General features: G+C 37.9%; 1 protein-coding gene across 10 annotated transcripts; it reads left to right on the top strand.

Moving 5' to 3' along the window:
- Nucleotides 1-571: 571 nt before the first annotated feature.
- On the top strand, nucleotides 572-25,134 carry LOC103720104 (FAD/NAD(P)-binding oxidoreductase family protein). 10 transcript variants are annotated; one of them, XM_088720928.1, is made up of 18 exons: nucleotides 970-1,260; nucleotides 2,345-2,447; nucleotides 2,835-2,920; nucleotides 3,558-3,617; nucleotides 4,673-4,786; nucleotides 4,881-4,968; nucleotides 10,218-10,363; nucleotides 10,457-10,558; nucleotides 12,371-12,442; nucleotides 12,513-12,612; nucleotides 14,223-14,305; nucleotides 19,944-20,021; nucleotides 20,113-20,211; nucleotides 20,327-20,377; nucleotides 20,464-20,520; nucleotides 20,595-20,636; nucleotides 24,229-24,432; nucleotides 24,574-25,000. In XM_088720928.1, exons 2-17 carry the CDS (start codon nucleotides 2,369-2,371, stop codon nucleotides 24,310-24,312), a joined length of 1,341 nt encoding a protein of 446 aa, XP_088577054.1. In that variant the 5' UTR covers nucleotides 970-1,260; nucleotides 2,345-2,368; the 3' UTR covers nucleotides 24,313-24,432; nucleotides 24,574-25,000. The 10 variants fall into 10 exon arrangements, with proteins under 10 accessions (XP_008807882.3, XP_088577054.1, XP_008807883.3 ...); XM_088720931.1 differs by having other exon boundaries at nucleotides 1,015-1,260; nucleotides 2,795-2,920; nucleotides 10,457-10,543; XM_008809663.5 differs by having other exon boundaries at nucleotides 1,015-1,260; nucleotides 2,795-2,920.
- The last annotated feature ends 1,153 nt before the right edge of the window (nucleotides 25,135-26,287 follow it).

Here is a 26,287-nt window from a genome sequence, read left to right as displayed (position 1 = left end):
ATGAAGTGCCCACTTAAATTTAAAATAATAGTGCATTCAGCAGGACCATAGCTTGTTGATCGTTGCTTGAGTTTCCTCCAAGAATATCCTTGTAATGTAGAGCCTCCTTGTATACTTTGTGTCCATTATTTTTATTTATATATTGCTACGTGTTGTAGTCAGGAAGGAAAGGAGGGAGATAAATAGGAAAAGAATTACCACCTTGGGAACAAGAACTTCTCTCACCCTCTAGAATCTAGATTGTTAAAAGTGGATATATTTTATCCATAAAATTTAAAAATTAGAAAATTTTTCTTTTCCTAGATCATGCTTCTTCCTTCTCTTTTACCTTCATGCTCCTTTTTACTAATCCCCTTTTTGAGTAATATATATATATATATATATATATATATATATATATATATATATATATATATATATATATATATATATATATATATATATATATATATTGAATTCATCATTCTATAAAATTAAATATTTTTTTTCAATTTTCAATATAATTATCATTTATAGATGACATCCGGTCATCCACGAGATATATATTTGCATTATGAGCCAAGTGTCTCATGGAGGTCTCACAACTCTATAGTCTTATCATATAAATCTCTTCTAAAATTGTCATTGATCATTACAGTAACACTATCATTTATCCAAATATAGATAGAGTTAAAATTTGGAAAATAAAATAACAATTAAACTAATCGTTATCTATTGTTATATTGAATGTTATTTGCCCTAGTTGTACTCGTTGATCAAGAAAACTCTCTCTTCAGCTGCTACAGAGATTTGAGTTTATAAAAGTATTATTTAATTTTGAGGAATATGGACAATGCACATTTTGAAGCATTGGCTGTTATTTTCATCATATATGGCCATTAAAAAGAAATAATCAAAAATAGTAAAATAACCGCTAATATTTAATTTCACGTTATTGATAACGCAATAGAGCCCCTCCAAAATCTTCTTACGGCCGGTATTACGTTAAAATGGCCGTTGTATCAAACCTCGCTTATCGCCTGATAGGTACGCAAGAAGGAAAGAAAGAACGAAAAGAAAAAGGCCGCGGGCCGCCTTGTTCCTCTGCGCGTCAGGAGAAGCCGCGCGGAACCTGCTCGAAGGAATGCTAATATGACGAGCTCCGGTCTGGCAAGTGTTATCCACCTCGGAGCTTTTCCTCGCGGTAGAAATAGCCGCTGGCTGCTCCCCCGCTGCAAAAGATGTATCAATTCGTTTCCTGCCACGAGGAGCGCCCAAGAAGTAAGGCTTCTTCCTCCTCCTCCTTTATTCTCTCTCTGTGTCTCTCTCTCGAAACTTATCATGGTTTCTTTTGAAAATAGTTGAGTCGATGGAGCCTTTATGAATGATTAGGTTTGAATCGTGTTCTGTTTATCTCTCTCAAGAAATCTTTGTTCTTGGGCGTTACATCGGTCCCGGATGGAAATTGAGCATGGTTTTGTTCGATAGTAGTTGAGTCAATGGACCTATTATGAATGATTAGGTTTTGAATCGAGGAGGGAAAAATGGGTTAACATCTCCTTTTAAATTTTTTTTTTTTTCTTGATGTCTGCCCCTTTTGTTTTGAATGTATGGTTTCTATGGCATGCTGATGCCTCATGATTATTGGTACAAGGAATGGGAATGAAGGAATTAAATAATTTTCATGGAGAAACATCTATCTATTCCTGCTAATATGATTTGCTTGGTGAACAAAATTCTTGTCATTTGTATGACTTCTTGGCTCAAGGGCCCGTTCTATGTACTATATCTGAGTACGGCTCAAATGATTAGGACTCCTTAGGGCACGCAGTGCCAATCAAGAAAAAGAGTGAGTTTTGGGAAAACATGGCTCCATCGACCATCCTCTGAACGGCATGCGGTTTTCTCTGATTTGCATTCTTTAAACCTTTGCTGAAAAAATTTATATGGCTGATTTTCAAAACTGTTTTCAATGGCTATTTGCTGCTTAAATACATGGATTATATGTAGCAGAAGACAAAGTTGAAAGTCTCAAATATATCACACAGGCTGGAAATGCTTAGTGGGATTGGAGGTTTCAAATTTTTGAGTCATAAATTTATCCTTTTCTCTGATTGAAAAGCTTTCGAGATGGAGATTTTAGGAGGGGAATGATGGTTCAAAGGAGTGAGCTAGAATATGGGAATATATAAGATAATGGAGGAAAATTTTATGAGCAAACAATTATACTCATCTTTAAAATTTCTAATTTTGTTTCAATGATTTGATCAATTTTTACTGTAAAATCAAGCAAGTAGTTTTGTATGTCACAACTTATAATTTTAAAAATTTGTACAATCATGAATTCTACCGCATCCAAATGCAGCCTTAGATTACGTGGAATGTTGGAATGTGCACAAAAGACTACAAATTTTCGCTAGAAGCTAAGTTCCAGAGTCTTGCAAAGAAAAGAATGGCTAAAGCTCAAGGTAAATTTTGCTGTAAATATTGTGGTACAAAGCTTAAAGGGAAGGGTAGGAAGATAGAGATAAAAAGTGCTCCTGATGTGTTAGGAGTCATGATGGTGCAAACTGTCTGAGCGTTTAACCCTTATTTCACTTATCTACAGTTTTTGTACTTGGTGCTACAAAGTCATGAATAGTATATGTATTTTGATTTGGTTATGTGTTAGAAACAAATTGCATGCTTCGTGATGTTATTAGCAAATCATGATTTTAACATGTGGATGGCAACCATTTTGAGTACATATTTTCTACTCCTCATGTAACTTTTGCTGTTTAGTAAATATTCTCTGATAACTATATCTGTTTGGTAGACAAATGAACAATTATTGGTGGTGGTGGGTGGTGGTGCAGCTGGTATTTATGCTTCAATAAGAGCAAAAAGCAAAGCAGCTCATCTAAATGTGATGGTCATTGAGAAGGGGAAGCTTTTATCTAAGGTCAGATTAAATTGTAGTGTAAATTTTCGAGTGCATGCTTAAATATGTTAGTTAGGGCATGCTTTTTCTCTCATTCAATATATGGTTCTCTTCTTTCCATAAAATGAACATGTTTTTTTCTTTATGAAAAATCAAAGGTTTGGACATTTATAATTGTAGTAAATGCTTCAAGATATGGCACATAATTTTAATCTGTAGTCGGGATGCAAAATTCTTTCCATGGACTTCTTTGTAAGTTCTCATCCTACTACTTGATGTTTCTAACATCATCAGCTAAACAAGTTGTTTATGAGCTAAGATACTGCTGTGCAATAGTTCCAACACAATTAAAGAAAAAGTGTGGGCATACTTATTAGAGTAAGGTTACTTTTGATTGGCACCTTAGCTCATGTTTGAAGCTGGGAGAATATACTTATAGAAGGTTTCGTGTTAAAGAAATAACATGAGGTGCTCACCCGTTTTGATGTACCCAACCTATTTCATTATGTCTAAAAATTTCATCCAAATTGTTCCAGAACGGGTACACAACCTTTTTGATTTCCTTTTTGCTTGGCTAAAATTTTCTTTGAACAGAATGCTTGAAACCATTTTTTATTACCATTATTTAATTTCTTGTTTTTTCTACTGCTATTGTTAGGTTAAAATTTCTGGTGGAGGTCGATGCAATGTGACAAATGGGCATTTTGTTGACTCAATGGTAAGGCACTGAAGATTTATGAAACCATTGCAATTTTCTAAGAAAAAGCATCATCTATTGATGTGGCAGCTATACATCATGGTTGACCACATATTGACTCACAGTAGTAGAGTACAATTTGACATGTCTGATTTCAAAACCTAAGGCCTGTTTGGTATTGTTAATATTTTTGTGTCTACAAATTAGCGAAATACCAGATGGTGTTTAATGTTTAAGATAGCATTCACACAGAACTGCTTTTCGTTGCTTCTATTCTCGCTCTTTTTGAAAGCAAGAAATATTTGCTACCAAAAGCTCAAATATTTTATAAACAATTTAAAAAATGAAAAAGCTTCAATATATTTGTTCAATATAGTTAATGTTTCTTCTTGGGTTTCTGAAAACAAAAACAGGAAACAAAAGCAATAACAAATGGGCCCTAATAAATATAGTTAAATAAAGGATCTTCATATTGGTTAGATATGCATCTTTAGCCAGTAGTTTACTGTATGTAACTCAGAAATCAATTACTTCTCATATTTCAGGAATGAGTAGGTCAATTTTGATGAACTGAATGTAAGTTCAAATTCTTGTCATCTCAGATTATCCATCCTCCTTTTTGTATATTAAGATATTACCCAACTTATTTATCACTGGCATGATATACAGATCAAATAATGTATTTTCTTGTGACACTTAGTAAACTTATCATTCTTTAATTGTAATAGATTGTTACTATCTGGTTGTTGGACCTGTTGCATCTTTAAGCATGTTAACTCCAATGCAGATACACTAATGTAATCACCAATAATATGAGAGACATATGCACCATATTTGCAGGGATTCAGGTACACCTTATAACAAAGAACTAAATAATATTCAGGCAGTTGTATCTGAATCTTTGTAGTTCATGAATTTTTGTGCAACTTGATGGTTTATAACAAATAATATTCACACTTTATAACAAAGAACTAAATAATCTTTGTAGTTCATGGAAAGAACTAAAGCTATCTAATATTGCTACCCATGTCTCGTTCTAACTTTTGGTTTTGGTTTTTCATGCTGCACTTGTATAGAGATTGACAGAAAATTATCCTAGGGGAAACAAAGAACTGCGGGGGTCTTTCTTTAATATCCATGGTCCACAGGATACCATGTGCTGGTTCTCTGATCATGGGGTCCAGCTTAAGGTTGTTTGATGAATCTTTGCTTTCTGCTTGCTATTCTTTATATCCATGTGTAGGCTTGACATTATTAAAGAAAATGTTTTCATTTTTGCCTCAGACGGAAGAGGATGGAAGGGTTTTTCCTGTTAGCAATACCTCAGCCTCTATTGTGGACTGCCTTCTTAGTGAAGCAAATAGGAGTGGAGGTATGTCTCCTCAGTCACACAAATGCTGTTAGAGTTTAAGTGCTTCATCATAATGCATGATTAGATCAATAATATGCATCTGTCCTTGTGATCTAGTGTTTACATGGTTATGAACTTTCTAATTCTTTGGCTTGAGGATAGTTGTGAGTCCTTTATGTTAGTTGGTTCACTTTTTTTACGGTTGTAGCATTTTACTAATGTCCCCAATTTAACATGCATTTTTGGCACTTGTACATGTAAATAGCATTAAGATTCTCTTGAATTTACATGCTGGAGTACGTAGGTTATCAAAAATATACACGTCAGATCTTTATCTAATATGGAGTTTCAGGATGTGTAGAAACTTGAAGGAAAATCCGCTTATAGTAACCTCCCATATTACCCTTTTGGACCATGATGCTGTTCCCCTTAGTTTTTAAGACTATTTCTGGATGTTTGCATAGCTCAAGTGTTAACTTCTAAAAGGGTGGAATGGAATACTTGTTTCCTAGACATTGTGACTATAGATGTCTTAGTATTTTTTTTGGTTAGAGTGATCAATTAATATATATATAGATATGAACATACATATACGTACATAATACATACATAGTAATACATATATACATCCACCTTATTAATCATAATCTACACATGTTAAAACATGTATAGATTGAAAACCCTTAGAGTTTAATGCTTAGATCATAGCAAAACATGATTATATTATTTTAACCATACATCTTTATAGTTGATGCATAGATTAGAGACGACCAAATGCGTGATTTTTTGTTTCTAGGCATTTTTAGTGGTAAGTAAGATTATGATCAACAATATAGATTTTCAATTTGGGTGCCCGACCTAAGAGGAGTCGATACTCTCTCCTCTTTAGAGGAGCAGAGTCCATCCTTATATGTGTATGCATGTGTATATTCAAGATCACTTGTGTATTAACCTTTTATCTCTCTCTGGAAGTTCCTTCTTTCCATTTTGAGAATTTTTTCTTACTTCTTAACAAAGGAAATTAGAATTTGGGGGAAAACATATGAATATGACATAAAGAAGATAGGAAGAGATGAGTTCAGAGTTGATTGATGTTAACTTCCCCCCAAGAGACAAGAATTTGCTTTTCCATATTGCCAATCTAGCTTCAACCCTTTGAATTAAGACCATCCACTCAGCTTTAGTAGGTTTACCTTCACATAGAAGGTAACTACAATTTAACCAATCTACGCATCTTGTTGTAACCATGCCATCCTGTCCAAAGACTTCTTAAGCAAAACAATTTCCGGACATACTCCTTTGCTCGTTTTCTATATTTTCTTGTTTTGTGAGGGATGATAGATCTTATTGGAAGCGTGGATATGTTGGCCTAAACACTGCATTAGGCTTGCAATGTGTCTCGTAAAGGGCTAAGCCCACTACATCGTTCCATCCGATAAGGAGTTACCGTCGGAGGTGATTTCCTTCCATCTTTTCTCTATTTCCCCCGCCTATTATTGTGCTAAGACAAGCCATCGGAAGACCTCGGAGGAGAGTCTTTCTTGCATGGGCCGTGAGAGTGCTCACGCTAAGAGGAGAGTATGGTCATGTATGAGCACGAAGTCGGAGTTGGCCCCCTGGAGCAAAAGGAAAAAGAGAGACATGATTCGGGTTGTCTTGTTTCAAGGAGAGGCCAAGTGGTAAGCAATAGATCTTCATAGGTATCATCTATTTGCAAATAAGAGGAGAGTAAGAGTGGGTAAGGAGAGGAATGTGGAGGAATTCCAACTTGATGGCTTCACCCAAGTTGGCTCTAGACTCACTAAACTCGAGCCCATGCAAGTTATCTTGGACCAACTTGTATTGTTGGATCAAGTCCACCGTTGAGTTGGTGGACCACTCCAACTGAGAAGCAATATGCATCGAAGCGTATGTATTGCGCTCTTTTTAGTCTGTTTGTCCTTGCGTGTAATGCTCCGTGGAACAGTAATAACTTATTTTGGCTAAAGGCAAATCTTGAATGGTGTTGCATTTTTTTTTGAATTTAGGGTGCCCGTGTCAAGTGCTAAGGGTGAGGGGCGGCAAAATCAAGAGCAGTGTCCTCTAACAATACAAGATTTACAAACTCAACCAGTCACTACCCATATTTTCTCAATAATTATTAAAATAAATAATTAATGTTGTGATTTCTAAATAAAGACTTTGGGTTCAAAGATTGTAGTCATACTTTTCTTTAAAAGACTTATATACTAGTGTATAGTATATTCTAGTATATACTATACCATGGTTTGCCGAACCGGTCCGTATCGGCCGGTTCGATCCAGTACAGACCGGTCCGTCCTGGAACCGGTACTTGGACAACGTGGATACCGGTTTCAGCTATTTTCGGACTGGTACCGACCGGTATGCATGCATACCATTGCGTACCGGCCGGTTCGCACTGGTACCAATTTTTTCTTTTTTTTTAACCACAGCGTGCGCGCTGCGGTGTGAGAGCGCGTGGCCCGAAAGGGGCAGCGCGCCCGCGCTTCATAAATGCCACAGAGTGGCATTTAAGGCCACTCTGTGTCTAGCCTGGCGCGTCCGCGCGTGGACATGAACCAAAAAAAAAGAAAAACATACTGCCCTACACGTCCACTGCGCGGGGTGCGATTCCACTTCGCTGGGAACCGCCGCGGGCGCGATTCCCCCGCCGGCTTCATAAATGCCACAGAGTGGCATTTAGTGGCATTAAATGCCACTCTGTGGCCAGCCTGGCGCGTCCGCGCGCGGACGTGAACCAAGAAATTTTTTTTTTTGCCCCGTGTGTTTCTGCGTGCGGTTCCACCTTGCTTGGCATGATTCCACTGCGCTGGGAACCGCCACAGGCGCAATTCCACCGCACTGGGAACCGCCCCGCGTGCGGTTCCCCCGCCCGCTTCATAAATTCCATAGAGTGGCATTTAATGCCACTCTGTGGCTAGCCTGGCGCGTCCGCGCACGGACGGGTACCAAAAAAAAAAATTTCACGCGACGCGCGCGGACGAAACCAAAAAAAGAAGAAGCAGAAGACCGGTTCATACCAAAAACTAGTCTGGAACCGGTCCGGTAGGCGACCGGTACGCCTACCGATACCGGTTCAGCGTACCTTGTACTATACCATACTATACTAGCATATACTATACTATACTATGCTATACCGATAGATACTATTACTATGCTATGCCGGTAGATACTATACTATGCTATACCGGTAGATACTATACTATGCTATACCGGTATATACGTATATCCTATACCGGTATATACGTATATACTATACCGATATATATTATACCTATGCCGGAATATGCTGTACCAGAATATACTATACCGAAATATGCTATACCGGTATATACTAGACCTATACCGGAATATGCTTTACCGATAATGTACTATACTTATACCGGAATATGCTATACCGGAATATACTATACCTATACCGAAATACGTTATACCAGAATATGCTATATCAGAATATCCTATACCGCAATATGCTCCTATATCGGAATATCCTATACCGGAATATGCTCCTATACTGGAATATCCTATACCAGTATATGTTATTCTGGTATATCCTATCCCGGTATATCCTATACTCGGTATATCCTATACGGGAATATACTATACCATACTATACTATACTGGTATATACTTTCCGATATAGTATCCGCCGGGATAATATACAAGTACATACTATGTTATACTAGTATATACTGGTATATACTTTCCGGTATAGTATATACCGGTATAATATATAAGTATATACTATGTTATACTAGTATATACTATACCATAGTATTAAATACTATACTATACTTGTACATACTATATTATATTAGTATATACTTTAAAATAGTATTATTATATACTATACTATAGTTGTACTTATAGGTTCACTGTAAAGACTTATAAAGTCCATCTTTCCACACACGTGATTGACCATCTGTCTCTCAAACTTGTCATGCGGTTTTTTGAATTCTCACAGCCTAGTCAGTCCTATCCTTATAAGTAGCAAGAAATTTTTAGAATCTATGTACATGGCCAAAAAGTAAGATAGATCAGATTCTCTTAATTCTAATACCAACCTTCGTAAAATAGATGAAGACCAAGCTTGCAGAATTAAAAAAAAGTGGTCATGTACCCGGGATTTTTAAAGACTAAGACTAAGATCACCATCATCTGGTTAGGAGACCAAACAAATGTAGACTTCTCTGCATCAAATCTCGTATACCTCCCCTGTTTCACTGAGAAAGCCAACGAGAGGAACGAGAAATAAGGTTACCGTTTTCATATATTTGAGAAGCATGGGCTATGGTCGGAGAGGTGTTTCCCTTGCTATCGGATTTGACCCCTCTTCGTGGTTGGAGTCGCTTGCAAAGGGTGGTGCTTGCACCATACATTGCAATTCACGGGTGTGCACTTAACCATACAGCCCATTGTTCCTGCTCCCAAGATCCATACTCCTACCCCACTGTAAGCCAGCAGGGCCCCCTCCAGGCATGTCCATGGGGTACTGCAGTATAGTATGTTTTAGAGCTTCTTTTTGTATGTTGTTGTTGCTATTGTTTCTTTTTTTTCCTCCTTTTTGCTTTTCTTTTTTCTTTTTTAAAAATAATTGTGGGAGTGCAGCAAATCATGGATCTAGCATTGTCGTCATCATTGTTAATTATTTGATGTGTTTAATTTGAAAAATGTTGTAGTTGGAAGTAGTTTTTGAAACTTCTGGGAAGGATTAAATATTAAGTGTCAATAGTCATATGTATGTTGCCAAGAAGCTCAGTTGTTGGCAAAAAAAAGAAAAATCAGAGGTATAATATTCTGTGAATAATCATCTTGAGTAATTATCGCATAACTATTTTGTGCTTAACTTTCTAATGATTAATCTAAGATCGTGAAACCGTCATCATGGAATGTTTTGTTTCCATATTTCTGAGGCATCAAACCTTCTCCTTGGCCTGGTAGAGGCAGCACAACACACAATTACGAGCATCACTTGTTAGTGAAGCGGAAGCTCCTCCATTTTGTCATGACGCCATAGAATTTGTGTGCTTCTGCAAAAGCTGAAGTTATTGCATTCCCTACTATGTAAATGCTGTTAAAGTTTGTACTGAAGCTTTCTCCTTCAATGTCATTTGTATCAGGAATTAAATCTGTGTTGTGTTCACATATTTATGCTTTATGTCATCTGTACTTACACTGCTATGTCTCAAACTTTCTATATGCAAAGGTTATCTTGGCCAGATTTACTGAAAGAAAAGTTTGTTTTTAAGTTTCACTGCAGACAGGAAAAGTGGTTTCAGGCGCATCCATTTTTGACAATGGGAGGTTCCTTTTGAAGGTTGAGAAACGTACAGTTGATTTTGTTGAATATATTGAGGCCGATTACGTATTAGTTGCCACTGGGAGCAGCAGGCAGGTGAATAATTGGATTTTCTTTTTTCTAAACACTCTCTTATCAAGTTTGACTAGGGTTCTTCCCATCTAATAACTGACTGTAATATGTTTATAGGGTTACACAATTGCTGGCCAGCTTGGTCACTCCATTGTAGATCCAGTGCCCAGCTTATTCACATTCAAAATTGAGGATAGACAACTGGCAAGTTTGTCTGGGGTAATTTGAATTGATAAAATATCTCTGTTACTACTAGTTCTTTCAGATCATGTTTTCATCTAAACATTCTCCTTTTACTTTTGTAGATTATACATCATCTTGTGTACTGCTGTCCCATTTGATAGTTGCTTAATTGGTTTTTTGTTCTTTGATCATTTCAGCCAAAACTTTGGATTAGACATTTTACATTTTGTTGATGTATTGGATATTATGGGTCTTTGGAACCATATAACATTTATGCATCTCATCACTTATATATCCATGTGAATTTACTGATACAAAATGCATAGATTTAGAACCTAATTTCCTGTACATAATCAATTTTGTAAAATTTTCAAAATCAGTATGTGCTTGATGCTTGTAAATGATGTATGTGCTATATATTTATGTTCTACTTAGAGAATTTTTGCAGCATTTGAGTATGATTAAATTGGGATAACTTATGTCATAGGAAAACTGTTTATTATAGACTTAGCTGCTTCATCTAAACATAATAACAGCAACATTAATAGTCACCTTCCATCTCTTTTGCAGAAGTAGTAATTTCCTCTAACAGCAATTCCACTTTTCTTACATTTCATTGGTAAAGGAATAAGACATATTACATCTATGTTTCCATACTATCCATAAACAAAAATGCTATATTATCGTTGCTATTTGTTTCCTTATCTATGCACTACCATCTAACTATTTCAGGATAATAAAACTTCGGTAAAAAGCTATTTATAAATTAAATTTTCATTTTTTTTAAAAAAACTCATGCTCTCCTAGATTTTTTTAATAGTCTGTCCAATTTTTAAATTCTGAGAAGCATAGCGTGCCTTGGAGCATCACTGTCACTCTTCGTATTGATAAAGGTGGTATCGTTCAGTGATCAAGCTTCACAATGTTGGCTTTGCTCTTGGAAGGCCTCTGACATCCATGTCCTTCCACATCCCTGAACCATTTATCTGTCCACCTTCCCTTAGCACATCCATCTACAGGCCACTGAATGATATCTGTTACTTATCTATATCCGGCTTGCTCTTATTTATCTTTTCTTAATTCCCTCCTCAGTTCTGTTTGCACATTATATAAACATTTCAAAACTGCAGAAGCTTTTCTAGGTCAATTTTCTTTGGAGATTATGCTTCCCTCTTATCCATAATTTAACTGTAGTGTGTAAGTGTTGTTTCATTGGGGATATATATCCTTAGACATATTGAGTTGCAGGTGAAATTTATACCAGAAAATATTGACGTTAGAACTGATATGGATGCATATGTTGTTGACTATGCACCTGGACAGTAGTATGACTTGGATTTCTTGATGGCCTTTACTTGCCAGGTAGGGGGACTGGGCGGATATGTTCTACCAGCAAGTTCTGTTCTGTTTAAAATATCTGGAACTATGCGGCATGTTTATAAATGATGTATATTGTCTGCTTACAGAGAAAACATCGTATCAGAAACTGCAGTATCCTTTAGAGTCTAAATATTTAAATAGCACAACAAAACAGCCAGCCATTTTGAGAACTGTTTACTAGAGAAAACATTGATGTGGATGATGATGATTTCTTGCTTAGTATCCTATGAATCTTCTAGTCAATTAAACAATGATTATATTCCAGCAGTGGAGACATGAGTAATATCATCAATGATGGTTGACATGCAGAACTTTTACTATTTAGTGCAGGTTGATTTATAAAAATGATATTCTATATTTCTTTCCCTGATTTATGCTAATAATTGAGAAATCTTTTCACAGAAAATATAGTTTTCTGCTCATTTAGTTGAAAATTCATTCTAATTTACTTCTTTTGATGATGAGCAGGTTACATTTCCAAGAGTTAAAGCAAAGTTAAAATTAGAAAAATCCCACAAAAGTATACCTGAATTTACCCAGGCATGTGATTTTGTTTGTTTAGTTATCATGAAGTTGAAAAATTTTCTAATATAATATTTGTGTCTTCCAGGTTGGGCCTGTGTTAGTGACTCATTGGGGTCTTAGCGGGCCTGTGATTCTTCGGTTATCTGCTTGGGCAGCACGAGAACTGTTCCTTTCCAATTACACAGGTAGAGCTTTGGTAAAGAGGATTATGCATAGACTTGAGTTTGAAGATCACGACTTGTTTGATAATTTTAGATAATGATTGCAGTGAGGCAAGGTTGGAAAACTTGGTGAGTCAACTTGTGACTTGGCTAAGTAAGTCAAAATCTAAGGCTACCATCAAAAGTCCAGATGACTCGGGAAATATTAAAAAGTGAGCAAGGCCTGGTGGAGTCCTTTTGCTGTCTTTCATGACTCGTTTGAATTGGCAAGTCAAAAAAGATTGGCTGTGTCATTTTTTTAGTTTTGATTTTATTTAAGACCTTAACTCAATTGAGTTAGGTTGATTTGTTGCCAAGTTAGACCGAGTCATCATCGAGTTAGACCAAGTCATCGCTGAATTAGACCGAGTTGCCTCTGAGTTTGTGTGAGTTGAGGATCAAGAAAGTGACTCTATTACTCCGCCAACAATGACTAGAGATGGTTGTGATCATTTTTCTGTGTAAACGACTGGTTAATCACAAGTAATAAGAAAGAAAAATTTGAAAACTTTGGTGTTTCTCTTTTATGTGTTAATCTAGAGTTTGCATATTTTTTAAATGAAATGGCTTGGACATGATTGATTGTGATAACTTGCAATGTTGAATGACCATTTGGCAATGTTTTTCTCCCATTAGGTTTTGCATATAGCTGCCGCTATTAAGTCTATGTCATGTATATATTCTTCATTATTCTTAAAGGATTTGAGCATATTGAATTCAAAATAATTGTAGATATTTTGATCCCTCAAAACTTTTTAATAATTTATATAAGCATGTAAATATTCAATATATGTATGTATGTATGTGTGCATATATGAGCTACATGACTCATCTGAGTCACCAAATTGACTTGTCCCTGTCAAAAAATTAGTAGAGGGTGAGTCAAGTCTTTTCCAACCTTGCAATGAAGATTTGTTGTTGTAAATTTAGGTTTAAATAATTACTACATATTAAGATTACACCCGATGAAGTTATATCTGCAACTGACTCTAATTTACACTTTGTGTATAGTTTCTTGTCAAAAAAACTTGATTTTTAATTGCTCAGAAGAGACATACCATGCAGACAGCACGAAAGCTAGTCATTCAGAATAGATTCAATCACTCCTTAACCTTGACAACTTTCCAGTATGTTTTAATGCTCACTCACGGGTGCTACTAATTTATCTGGGGTTATAAGCATATGTTCGTCTTTCCCTTTTTTCCATTTTAATCTTCACATTAACTATTAGATTTTCTTATGTTTTATCTAGTGGTTTCTCTACTTAATTTTTCTTTTCTCGTAATCATAAAGTAAACTTTGGCACTGTAAGTTGTTAAGGTGTATTGGAATGTTCAAATTCTGATTTTAATTATAAAAAACCCTTACCTGATTGAGAATAGATTGGCATGGATTCCAAAATTTCAATCCATATGCATAAACGTATCCATTGGTGGAACATTATATGGTTTTCTCTCCCAAGATGCTTTTAGAATTGAATATACAGGTAAATGAAGTAGCTGCAACATGATTGTTGCATACTGGCATATGTAGTCTCCATTCTATTACTTCAACCTATTCTTCTAATGTCATTGTCTTTGTGGATTTGTATACAGGAATGCTTTTTGTAGACTTTACACCTGATATTCATATAGATGATCTGAAGCGTATCCTCTTTCAACACAAGGCTCAGCTTGCGGTTTGGTCTTTTTCTAGTTCTCCTCTTTTGCTTACTAAGCTGCAATTATCTTGTTAAAATTAATCCAAACTTGAGTGGAGTAGGATATTTTCTTCATTATTTGCTTCTTTGTTTTGTAACTCATGATACTTGTATTCTTTCCCTTTTTCTCCTCGTCATGGCCATACTGTACACTGAGCTCAAAGCTTTCAGTTTTATGCATTCTTCATTTTCATGTTAGTATATATATGACAACTGACTGATGTCGCCGACAAAAGAAAGATATGTGCATGATTAATATCTCTGAATCAAGAGCAACATTGTGGATGTTACCCAACAACCATAGAGTTTAGTACTTTTTGTTATCATTGAAATTTTGCAGTAGATATTGCCTCTATCATTGCTTGATGAGATGATGTTCAACATGACTGAACTTTATTGCATGTTCTTATCATGCTAATGGGCATTATTTCGAAGATTTTCTTTGAAATAGTTGGTGGTACAGACACTATTGTCATAAGGAGAACCCAGTTGCTATATGTTGAGCACACATTCTCTTATAAAAGATGCATTGCATTTGCCCAATTCAGTTATACACATTAGGGTCCCTGCACATAATGGAAAGGCTGTGGATGAAGAAGTTTTTGCATACATCGAGAATTTGCATTCTCTGTTAGGAGCAAAATTTAACAAGAATAATGAAGAGTCCAAGGTTTAGTGAACAGTACTAGAGGGGGTATTGGTTGGTGATTGGTTTGGCACGATATGGGTCTGTAGTTGTACTATGCCATTCCAGGGCATATCAACACAAGGAGAACAGGGGAGGGAGGGGAAGAGGGAGGAAAGAGGAAAAGAGAGAGAGAGAGTGGGAGGGAGGGGGGGAGGCTGAGAGAGAGAGGGCTCGAAAGCCCTCATCAGAACAGGGGATCCCCTCTTTCATTTCGAAACATGGGTCCCCATTTATTGTTGCCGGTTTTGAATTCGGCAAATGGTCTCCCCCTCCCTTCCCCACTCCCTTCCTTCCTCTCCCTTTCCCTCCCTCCCTCTCTTCCCTCTCTCTCCCCCTCTCCCACTGCAAGTGTGGTAAGGCTTTCATTTTTAATCAATTGACTAAACTATGCCAGTAATTGACCGGTTCGATTCAATACATCCCAAACTGGCCGATTCAACAAACCTTGATGAAGACTACTAGCTTGTATATTTGGGCAAACCATCATGAGAATGGTATAATAATAATGATAAATCAACTTATAAAGGCTGAAATTGGAGAAGCAGATGGGCGATATCAAGTTGCCGATATATAGGGGTGGCAAAATATGACGCGACCCGCCAACCCGACCCGTGTTCGACCCGCCATAAACAGGTTTGGGTTTGGCCTAAACAGATTCGGGTCGTAAACAGGTCGACCCGTTTAACCTGTTTATTAATTGGGTCGGATACGGGTTTTAGATGTCTGACCCGTTTAAACCGTTTAACCTGTTTAACTGTTGGGCAGGTTAAACAGGTCTAAACAGGTTAAACGGGTTAAACAGGTCTAAACAGGTTAAACGGGTTTAAACAGGTCTAAACAGGTCGGGTTGGGCAGGTTAAACAGGTTGGGTTGGACAGATTAAACAGGTCTAAACAGGTTAAACGAGTCAGGTTGGGCAAACAGGTTAAACAAGTCGGGTCGGGTTGGGTAAACAGGTTACCTGTTTATTAAACAGGTTAAATGGATCGGGTCGGGTTACCTGTTTAATAAACAGGTCAGGTTCAGGTTTGTAATTCCTGACCCGTTTAATAAACAGGTCGGGTTCAGATTTATAGTTTTCTGACCCGATCTGTATTTGACCCGACCTGTTTATGCCTGACCCGACCCGATTGCCACCCCTACCGATATACCTATGACCTTTTGTCTCCATTGAATAAAAGACTTCAAGACGAGTGGGCAAGATCCTAGAAATATAGATGTGGTGATTATTAATGAAGAAAGATTTAGTAGAGGCTGACTTTCTGTAATTATGTTTAAGAAGGAAGTATGACCGTATAACAAATTATGATTGTCACCAATTTGTACATTTGAATTAGTGGACAAAATGAGAATGGAAGAAGGCTTATAGTATCATTTACGATAAAAGTATTTTGTAGTTCAACATGATCATGTCTTATTTTTCTATATTTTGTCGAGTATCGCACAATGAACCAGATTCATGATACTGGTGTGTTACATCTTGTGCAATGCATAAAGTACCATACAAGTACCGAACCAAGACTCATTATAGGAGGCGTATCGAGTCCCGATATGCCAAATCAACCACCATACCAAGCATACTGATATTGTTCCAACATGGCACCGATATGGGGTCTACCACTGAGATGGTGAACATTGCAATGAATCAGGCGATTTTCTGGTTCCTTTTTTTGGAATAAGATACTATTTGTAACAACCCAGGACCTCACCCAAAATGGCTAGCCGGAAGGTATTGTTTTGGATTCCTTGATCCTGTATAAGTACCCAAGATTTATCCAGCGAATAACCGATGTGGGACTAAACACACGCCCGCACGGGTCCTCACATACTCCCCCCGTTCAAATCCTGACGTCCTCATTAGGCTAAAGGTTCAAATCCATTCAAATCTAATTACAAACACCACGATCGGTCCGTGGTCAACCCCAATGGATCCGTGCTGCAGTGCCCTCTAGCCCACATAAGTTATGGGTCGGATCCGCTTTGATACCATTTGTAATAACTTAGGATCTCACCCAAAATGGCTAGCCGGAAGTTATTATTTTGGTTCCTTGATCCTGTATAAGTACCCAAGATCTACCCAGCAAATAACCGATATGGGACTAAACACACGCCCGCACGAGTCCTCACATACTCCCTCCGTTCAAGCTCTGACGTCCTCGTCAGGCTAAGGGTTCAAATCTATTCAAATCTAATCACAAGTACCACGATCAGTCCGTGGTTAGCCCCAATGGATCCGTACTGCAGTGTCCCCTAGTCCACATAGGTTATAGGCCGGGTCCGCTCTGATACCATTTGTAACAACTCAGGACCTCACCCAAAATGGCTAGCCAGAAGGTATTGTTTGGGTTTCTTGATCCTGTATAAGTACCCAAGATCTACCCAGCGAATAACCGATGTGGGACTAAACACACGTCCGCACGGGTCCTCACATATATTTGTAACAACCCAGGACCTCATCCAAAATGGCTAGCCGGAAGGTATTGTTTGGGCTCCTTGATCTTGTATAAGTACTCAAGATCTATCCAGTGAATAACTGATGTGGGACTAAACACACGCTTGCACAGATCCTCACATACTCCCCCCGTTTAAGCTTCGACGTACTCGTCAGGCTAAGGGTTCATATCTATTCAAATCTAATTACAAATACCACGATTGGCCCGTGGTCAGCCCCAACGGATCCGTGCTGCAGTGTCCCCTAGTCCACATCGGTTATGGGCCGGGTCTGCTCTGATACCATTTGTAACAACCCAGGACCTCACCCAAAATGGCTAGCCGGAAGGTATTGTTTTGGGTTCCTTGATCCTGTATAAGTACCCAAGATCTACCCAGCGAATAACCGATGTGGGACTAAACACACGCCCGCACGGGTCCTCACACTATTGATTCCATATATTTTCATTGTCACACAACTAAAAGTTTTAGGAAGAGAAAGTACATCTAATGGTAGCATTATACATGGAGATAACTTGGATAATTAATTATCAGGAAGAGCCTATCATCTTTCAACTAAGGTTTGCTATACCGATTGATACTGATGCGTACCCGACCGTACCATACCGCATCGATATCGAATCGGTATGCGGTACGGGGATGTACCGATAGTACACCAAACCGGATACAGTACTGGGCATATGATATTGTAATATGATGGTACCGGTATGGGTTTCAGTATCAAGACGGCGAAACTTTCTTTCAACATTTCTTGAATAGTTGTTATCTACAATACCATTGTAATAGAGCAATGTTTTCCCATGAATAGAGGGATCTTATGGGTACTACATAGATGTGATGGAGGCCAAGACGAGTTTAAAATTTATTACCAATCAACAACTTTGAAAACTTCTTGGTAGTCTAGGAATGATGTTTCAAATGGTGATGAGAGCTTAGACAAGGCTACTTCTATAAAGAGTCAAAGTAGTCCCTTAATCAGGTTTTGGATGGTTAGAAGATGATGATGGTTTTGGGTTATTGAGGAAAGGCGAGGGAAAGGAACGGATAGGGGTCCAAGATAGAAGGGCTAGTTCTAGGGATTTAAGGGTTTGCGTCAAGGAGTAAGGGTTTTGTAGCAAAAAGGTGAAGAGAGATGTCTAAACTAAAGATAAAGAGATGCAGAGAAGTAGGACTAGGTGAGGAGAGAAACAATAGATCAAGCTATCCGGACTTTGCTCGCTAGACCATCCTATATCAACATGCTGAAGAAAATATGCAACATGGTCCTTTACCATTGTAATAGCATCCCACATCAACTCAGACCAGGATGAAAATGTTGAGTTGTATGTCTTGGGTTATCATCTCTCGAATTGTTTTGTATCCTTCTAGTAGACCTGCCCTTTTGTTTGATAATCTTTATTAGCGACCGACGCAAGAATTTAGTCTAACTTGTTTTACCTCTGGTGGGTGTTGGGAGGTTGCATTTGCCCTAATCAGTGCTATTTTCTCAATGAAAGGATGAGTTGGCTTCTATAAACTGGACCAACACTCACACAACTACAGAGGTGCTTTACAATTTATCTGAATATTCTCCCTAATATTTGATGAAGTTTGTGGCATGTGATGCACACCCTTAGTTGTGAGAATTGAGTGTGAGTTAGGGAGCAGGTGCAGGAAAGCGGATATTTTAGGAACATTTTAAGGAAGCGAGTTTGGGTGCATTCTAGGGAGATTTGGAGCAGGTATGTTACCCTAGGCAGAAGATTCTAGCTACTAAAATTGTACCCAAATAATATCATGAAACAGAATGTTGCTCTCAATTCATGCTTATCTAGCAGCAACATGCTGCTTAAGTCATGGGCATGCTCCTACGTTAATTTGCATACAATTTACTAAATACCATGCAATGCACATAATAACAATCATCACATATATCAGGAGTGGATAAAAAAACAATTTACTTTTAGACTCGAAAGGGATCTTTATAATTCTTGAAGAATGAGGGGCAAAAGAATCTCATGATTGTATTTTTTTCAAGGATAATATAATAAATATCCAGTTTTACCCCAAAAAAAAAAAGAATGAGAGGCAAAAGGATTGGTTGAGAAATCTAGGCCCAAGGTTCGCCGTACCGGTACCGAACCTCGTACCGGTGTCGCACTAGTATAGGCGTACCGAATATCGGTACGGTACAGTATGCGGTACGTCAGGCGTACCGACATTGGCATACCGATACCGGTATCCATCGGTACGGATGCGGTATGCCCGGTACTGACCGGTACAGCATACCATATCTGGGCCTTTAGTGGTTATATCAAAATTTGTATATTATTCTTATTGAATTAAACTGCTTTAGCTTTAGCATATTTGCACAATGCTTGCTGAAAAAATTATATATGAAGTTTAGTGATCATTGTCCAGTTTCAACATCAAATCTTGACGAATATGTTTTTTTCCAGTCTTGCAAAATGAACTAATGAGCCTACATATCCACTGCAGAAGCATAAGGCAAGCAATTCATTTCCTTCACAATTCGGCTTGGTGAAAAGATTCTGGAGATATTTACTGGAACGCGAGGTTGTCTTGCCTTTTAAAATGAAATTTATATTTTTGATGCTCAAACATTTGAGGGTGCTCTTCTACATCAACACAAATCACGTTTTTTCAGGGTTTAGATGGTGATATATTATGGGCTTTCATATCAAATAACCACTTAAATTCACTAGCTCTTCTGCTAAAGCAATGCCCATTTAAGGTTGTTGGAAAGGTATGTTTTAATTTTGTTCAAATCATATTTTAAGCATAAAGCATGCTTGAATTGTCGGTTGAGCATGCCTACTTTTGGCTATGTTTTCTATGAACTCATTATTTTCCTATTGTAGGGTCATTTTAAAGATGAATTTGTCACTGCTGGCGGTGTTCCACTTTCAGAGGTTCATAATTTTTCTTAATGGTTCTATTGACAAATTGTTTTTTACTGGTCCTTGTATTATCAAATTTTGTTCTTTCTTTTGTAAAGATATCACTTGACACCATGGAGAGCAAGATAAGGCCAAATCTTTTCTTTGCAGGAGAGGTAATATTTTATATTTCTGGGGCCTATTTAGAATTATTTGTGCAAGTGCATCACAAGAAGTGTATTTTTGGCAGGTACTAAATGTTGATGGAATTACTGGTGGATTCAACTTTCAGGTATTGCATATGCTAATAGATAGTCTCACCTTATTTGACATACCACAATACCATAATGAACTAGATAACAGATCTTGAAAGTAATTTGTAGTTGCATATATGTAACATAACTAAAATCACTTGGAAGTTCGATAGCTTCATTGTCTTAGAAGTATGGACTGCATGTAGTTCTTTATTTTTATGAAACATTGTGGATATTATTATTATACATTGTAGCTTTGTTCCATTGATTGCATTATTTTGTTACATTATCTTGCAATGAATTTATTGAGCTTTTGCAAGTTCCAGCACTTGCTCTTTTAGCAACTAGGTGTCAATGGTTGACATTATCTTAAGGCCAAGGTTCAAAATTGGCTTCAGTTTCGTTATTATGAGTTTCGGTCTCAATAGTTCTAGTGGTTTCATTTGAAATGTGAATCGAGAAATAAAATATAAAAACTAGTGCAAAATAAAGTAAATAAAGAACAATAAGTTAGAGATCGTTTGAGAATATATTTTTTTCACAACCTTAAATGTGATTTTTTGTAGTTTTGCATTGAAACAATCAAAGAAACATATTTTGAAAATAAATGTTCAGAGAGTCATGTTTAGAGTGTAGAATATTATATACTATCTAACTCATTACAGCAGAAATGTCTGTAAGATTTGAGCCCGAACATAGCAAAATACCCATCAAATATTTACTTCTCTGAATTTGCTTGCACCATCTGAACTTGCAGAATTTCAAGTAGTCTAGAGAGAATGCACAAGAACATTAAAAGTAGGAATAAATGCAAACAATTGGAATTAAAAACCGATATCTGTCAAAGTTGGCCCTAGTTAGTTCTGGCCAAAAGTTTGAAACTGGCCCTGGTTTTGGTTTTGTTGAAACCAAAAACTGAAACTCTTTATTTTAATTTAAGAATTTTGGATAGAACTTCTATGTTTTTGACTTTTTGTTATAGTTCTAGAGATGTTTTGTTTTGATATAAGTACGTAGGTCATCTCTGTAGCCAGATGTCCATGCTGTCAACCTTTGTCAATGGTATCATAGCCAATGACAGATTCACTGTCATTTGAATTCAGTTCGTTTGGTGCCTACAGCATTTGGAACAACTGACAAACTCCAAATGAAATAATAAGTTTGGCTTGGAATTTCTAGGAAATGTTAAGATTTTTTTTTTCTTGTGGTTTTTTATTAGCAAGCGCAATGTTATTAAGAAGCATACTTACTGAAGTGTCAGAAAAGAAAAATGCATGACTAAATCACTAATTAGAGCATTTTTAAACAACTTGAATATTGTGTCTGATGCTGGATAACCCTATGGAACCTAATAATTAATACCACACAAATATGATAAACCCTAACCCAAACTTATGCAAACTTAAATGCTGTAGATATAATCCTAGGGAACCTAATAATTAATACCACACAAATATGATAAACCCTAACCCAAACTTATGCAAACTTAAATGCTATAGATATAATCATCTGAAGATCTGATGTTGTGCAACACTAAACAATCTGAAATTAAAATTAAGAAACTACTAGGCTTATGATTCAAATTACAACCTATTCTAATGCAAGGAAGATGCTTCATATAGATGCCTAAATGTGGCTTGCTGAAATCAAATTCAGAAAATAGCTGTTTCACAAATAAAACATTTATCTTGCAGCAAAAGTATCAAAAATTACTAGAATTCTTTGAAGCATGCAAAGCAATTGGTCTTGGTTCACCTAGGTGTGTACGCTAAATCACCATCCAGAACCAGTATTTTCCCATTTATTTCTTGTAAATCGTGTATGACATTTCAAGATCCGGAACGTTTTCAGTTATAGTAGGAATTGGTGTGCTCCAAGGACTAGGTTTAGGATTTGTTGGTTTACTGCAAGGTTTTCTAGAACCAAAGAGAGAGGGCTAACAGGTCTGCAAAAGTTGCGGATCTAATTAAACTCACAATAAGGTTTGTCGTACTAATTGATACCGATGCATACTAACCATACTGTGTTGTACCCATATAGAACCGTTATGTAGTACATGGGACGTACTGACACTGGATATGCCGAACTGGATATCGTACTGGGTACTGAGACTACAATAGGATGATATCGGTATGGGGTCTAGTACCGAGACGACAAACCTTGACTCACATGAATCAGGTTTTAGGCAAATTGAGACCTGAAATAGGTATTGCATAATGGTTGTGAAGTGACTGTTATAAGTGAACAGTAACAAGGGTAGAAGATTGTATGCTGAGGCTGTAATATGGTAAAAACGAGTAAAAAGAGAAGAAAGAAAGTAGAAATAGAATGAGGAGATATTTTCGAAAAGGAAAAAGAAGAAACAAATTGATCTGACACCGATTAAGTAGGGAATCACTCCCTAGGGCCTCTCAAACATATTCCATGCTTTACAAGTAGAGAAATGAGAAAGAGAACCTTTTGATGAAAAATTCTGCATAGAACATTCATGGAAAACCCTAAAACAAAGAAGCTTTGACAAGCATGATACTGTAGTATGACTATTCATGCTATTAAGGATTGAACTCCCAGTGGGACGGGGGCCATCCTGGGCGTCCTCTCCCGTTCTAGTGAGATTACGGCCTATGGGATGGGTGTGAGACCCTGAAACCCACTCTATATATCCCTTGTCCTGGCCATCCCGCCTTCATCTCGGCCGGGTCACCGATCGATGTGGCTGTCCTGGTTAGGATATGCCCTCAACCTTTTTTTTAATGATGTTTCAGCTTGTCATCATGAGGGAGAAGGAAGGGTCCTAGTACCGGTTCGGTGACCTTGGCTAAGAGTGTGGCTTAGGCATCAACTCCAAATGAACCATTGCTAATTTGGAGATTACATTCATACGTGCATGCATGCGTTTACTTATGTATATATGTATTTATGCATGCATATGTGCTTTGGTCCATGCGGAAAACCATGTTAGCTTTACAGAGGAAACCATTTAATGCTTACTGCACCAGTCTATGTGAATGGCTCGAACATGCACAAACATCATGTTGAACCATGTAAAGGATGCCAATTTGATGTATATGGTAACTTGCTTGGAACTTGGTGAGGTCTTACTCCCATATTAATAGCCCGAATAGTAATTTGGACAGTATTCATAGAACTGAGGGAACAATTGTTGACTGCAAAATTTGTCCTTGTGATGATTTTTTGTTGGATTGAAACTAGATGTGCTTGTCCTTTCATTTTTCATATTCTCTGACTAGCAGTTTTCTAACAAGTCAACAATGAAAACACGGAACTATTCTGAGAAATGCGTACAAAAATATCATATTAGTAAATCTAAATTGAGAACTTAAAGTTTGAACCTTGAAAATCATAACAATGAATAAAAGTTGCTTGAAACCTGGCTAGATGTTTGTGTATCAGCAGGTTCTAAGCTGGAATTTTTTAAAAGAGGATCTAATGTTGCTCAAATTGTTTCATTGTATACCTGATGAAATGCTGGAACACTTACTACAAACTTTTTTCCTCTTTATGATTCATTTGGCTGAAACTAGATATATTTTATTTTCATGGTGTGCAAGTTCAAATTTTTATAATTTTCAAGTTTTAAATGCAAAATTTCGTGCATTTTTTCCACAGAATTCCTGGACTGGTGGATACATTGCTGGGACAAACATTGGTGAACGAGCTTCAAGTTATCTTCTGAGAAAGAAAGCGTTGTGATCAAAACTTGACTCAAGCTGAAACAAAAAAGCTACTTCAGATAATTGACATACATTAACCAAGTCAAAGGACACCAACACGGGGTGCTTGTATCTGTGAAGACAAAAGAAAAGGCCCATGGTGGGTATAGTCCTTAAACTGGCAACAAAATTACGCGGATTGCTTGACACATCATTATTCTGATTTTGCACTTCTCTTCTCTTTAAACTTGATCATAAGCACTTTTAAGTAACAATATCTCATATTCCTAATTAATGACAGGGACCTTTTTCTCATTGTTGCTCGTCCATGAAATCAAAGAAGCATCTAATTCCAAGTGATGGATGGTTTTCTAACAGAAATAGCGTGCGTACCTGAGTGTCATCATCATCTCAAACATATGTCAGCTTATGGAGTGGATAATGATTTTATCTGGAACAAATCATTGTGAAGGTTCGCTGGAGTGACAATCTTTTTGCAAGTGCTGTAGACCATGAGTTTCATGGCAGCAACCCTTGGGAAATTTGGATGAATTGAGCTTGATGCTTTTGTGGATGAAGTTAGTTTGGAGCTGCAAACAATTTGTTTCTGGTTGCCTGTTTTGATTGGAAATTGCAGCTTCGTGAAGCTAATTAGTTCATGCATCTTCGAAAGACTCTTCTTTTCGAGGAAAGACTACATTTTTTAAAGACTCTATGGAGATTTAATATGCTTGCACTGAGTTACTGGAGTGTCAACTCCTCATACATTTTTTTAGATTTTACATCTCATTAAGGAACTTTGTGTTAATTTTTCTAGTAAATTTAGCATAACAATGAGAGGGAAGTCTCTTCAAATCTTAAATTGGATTACATCATTTTGGTGCCTTACACCGATCCAAGTTATTCGCTTCATTTAGTGGCACTCTTCACGATGACAACTCAAAGGGAGCAATGGGTACAGTTTTCGTCCTCCAAGTCACGCCCAATCTATTTGTTGGGGGAAAAACCCCAAGTCATACCGCCACGGAGGCGCTCGGCCAAAAAGCGCCGACCGGAAAGGCGCTCGGCCGAAGAGTGCCGACCAAAGAACACCAACCAGAGGGGTGCTCGGCTAGAGAGCGCCGATCTGAAAAGATGCTCGGCCCAAGAGTGCCGACCGGAGCGCCAAGAGGCGCTCGGACCAACCAACGACCAAGTAGGGATGCTCGGCTAGAAAGAGCCGACCAGAGGACGCCGACCAGAAAAGCGCTCGATTAGAAGGCGCTGACCAGAGAGGAAAGCGCGCGGAATAAAGGCGCTCGGCTAGAAAGAGCCGACCAAAGGGCGCCGACCAGGAGCATTAGAAGCAACCCCGCCACAGGGCGCCCCATTGGGCGACCAGCTCGGCTCGGCACCCCTGCCGAGCCGATTGCCTTGACCAGATGTTCAACTCCTACCTAACCCCCTGAGGGACTTGACAACTCCACTACAACCTGCCGCTATCTCCAAGCCGTCAAGGCATAAGATCTCCGCAGGTATTTGGCACGACCTGCCATTAATGCATGAGACCTCCTCAAGTCTCCGATGCGCTCAGTCATTTAATGAACACGGCTCAAGACGATCTCCGGATCACTGAACCATCAAAGCGTATGGCTCTCCCTGATCGCCGGTTCATTCGGTAATAAATGCGCTTACCATCCACGGACCCCGGGCCTACCACGGCCGGCGGTTCAACCACTCCAACAGGTCCGATCGACCGTGACAACTCCCTGGTTCCGGTCTGAGTCGGCCTTATTTTCCACTATGCCATTAATGGGCCAAATCGTACCCAATTATTACAAAAGAGGACAAACTCCCTGTCACCTCCCGGGCAACATAAAATCCCTCTATAAAAGGGAGCCTGGGAGGAAAGAGAGGGAGGAGGGACTGAAACACAACAGCACAGACAATTAAGCACCAATATCCTCTTATTCTTCTTCACCCTCTGGCTTGCTCTCTCCACATATTTGCCCCCTCTGACTTAAGCATCGGAGGGC

The sequence above is a fragment of the Phoenix dactylifera genome, chromosome 1 (genome assembly GCF_051530095.1).
Source record: "Phoenix dactylifera cultivar Ajwa chromosome 1, Ajwa_hap1_PhDact_Kaust_v1.1, whole genome shotgun sequence".
Taxonomy (NCBI): domain Eukaryota; kingdom Viridiplantae; phylum Streptophyta; class Magnoliopsida; order Arecales; family Arecaceae; genus Phoenix; species Phoenix dactylifera.
Note: the sequence above shows the minus strand (reverse complement) of the source record. Positions and strands in the feature narration are given on the sequence as shown.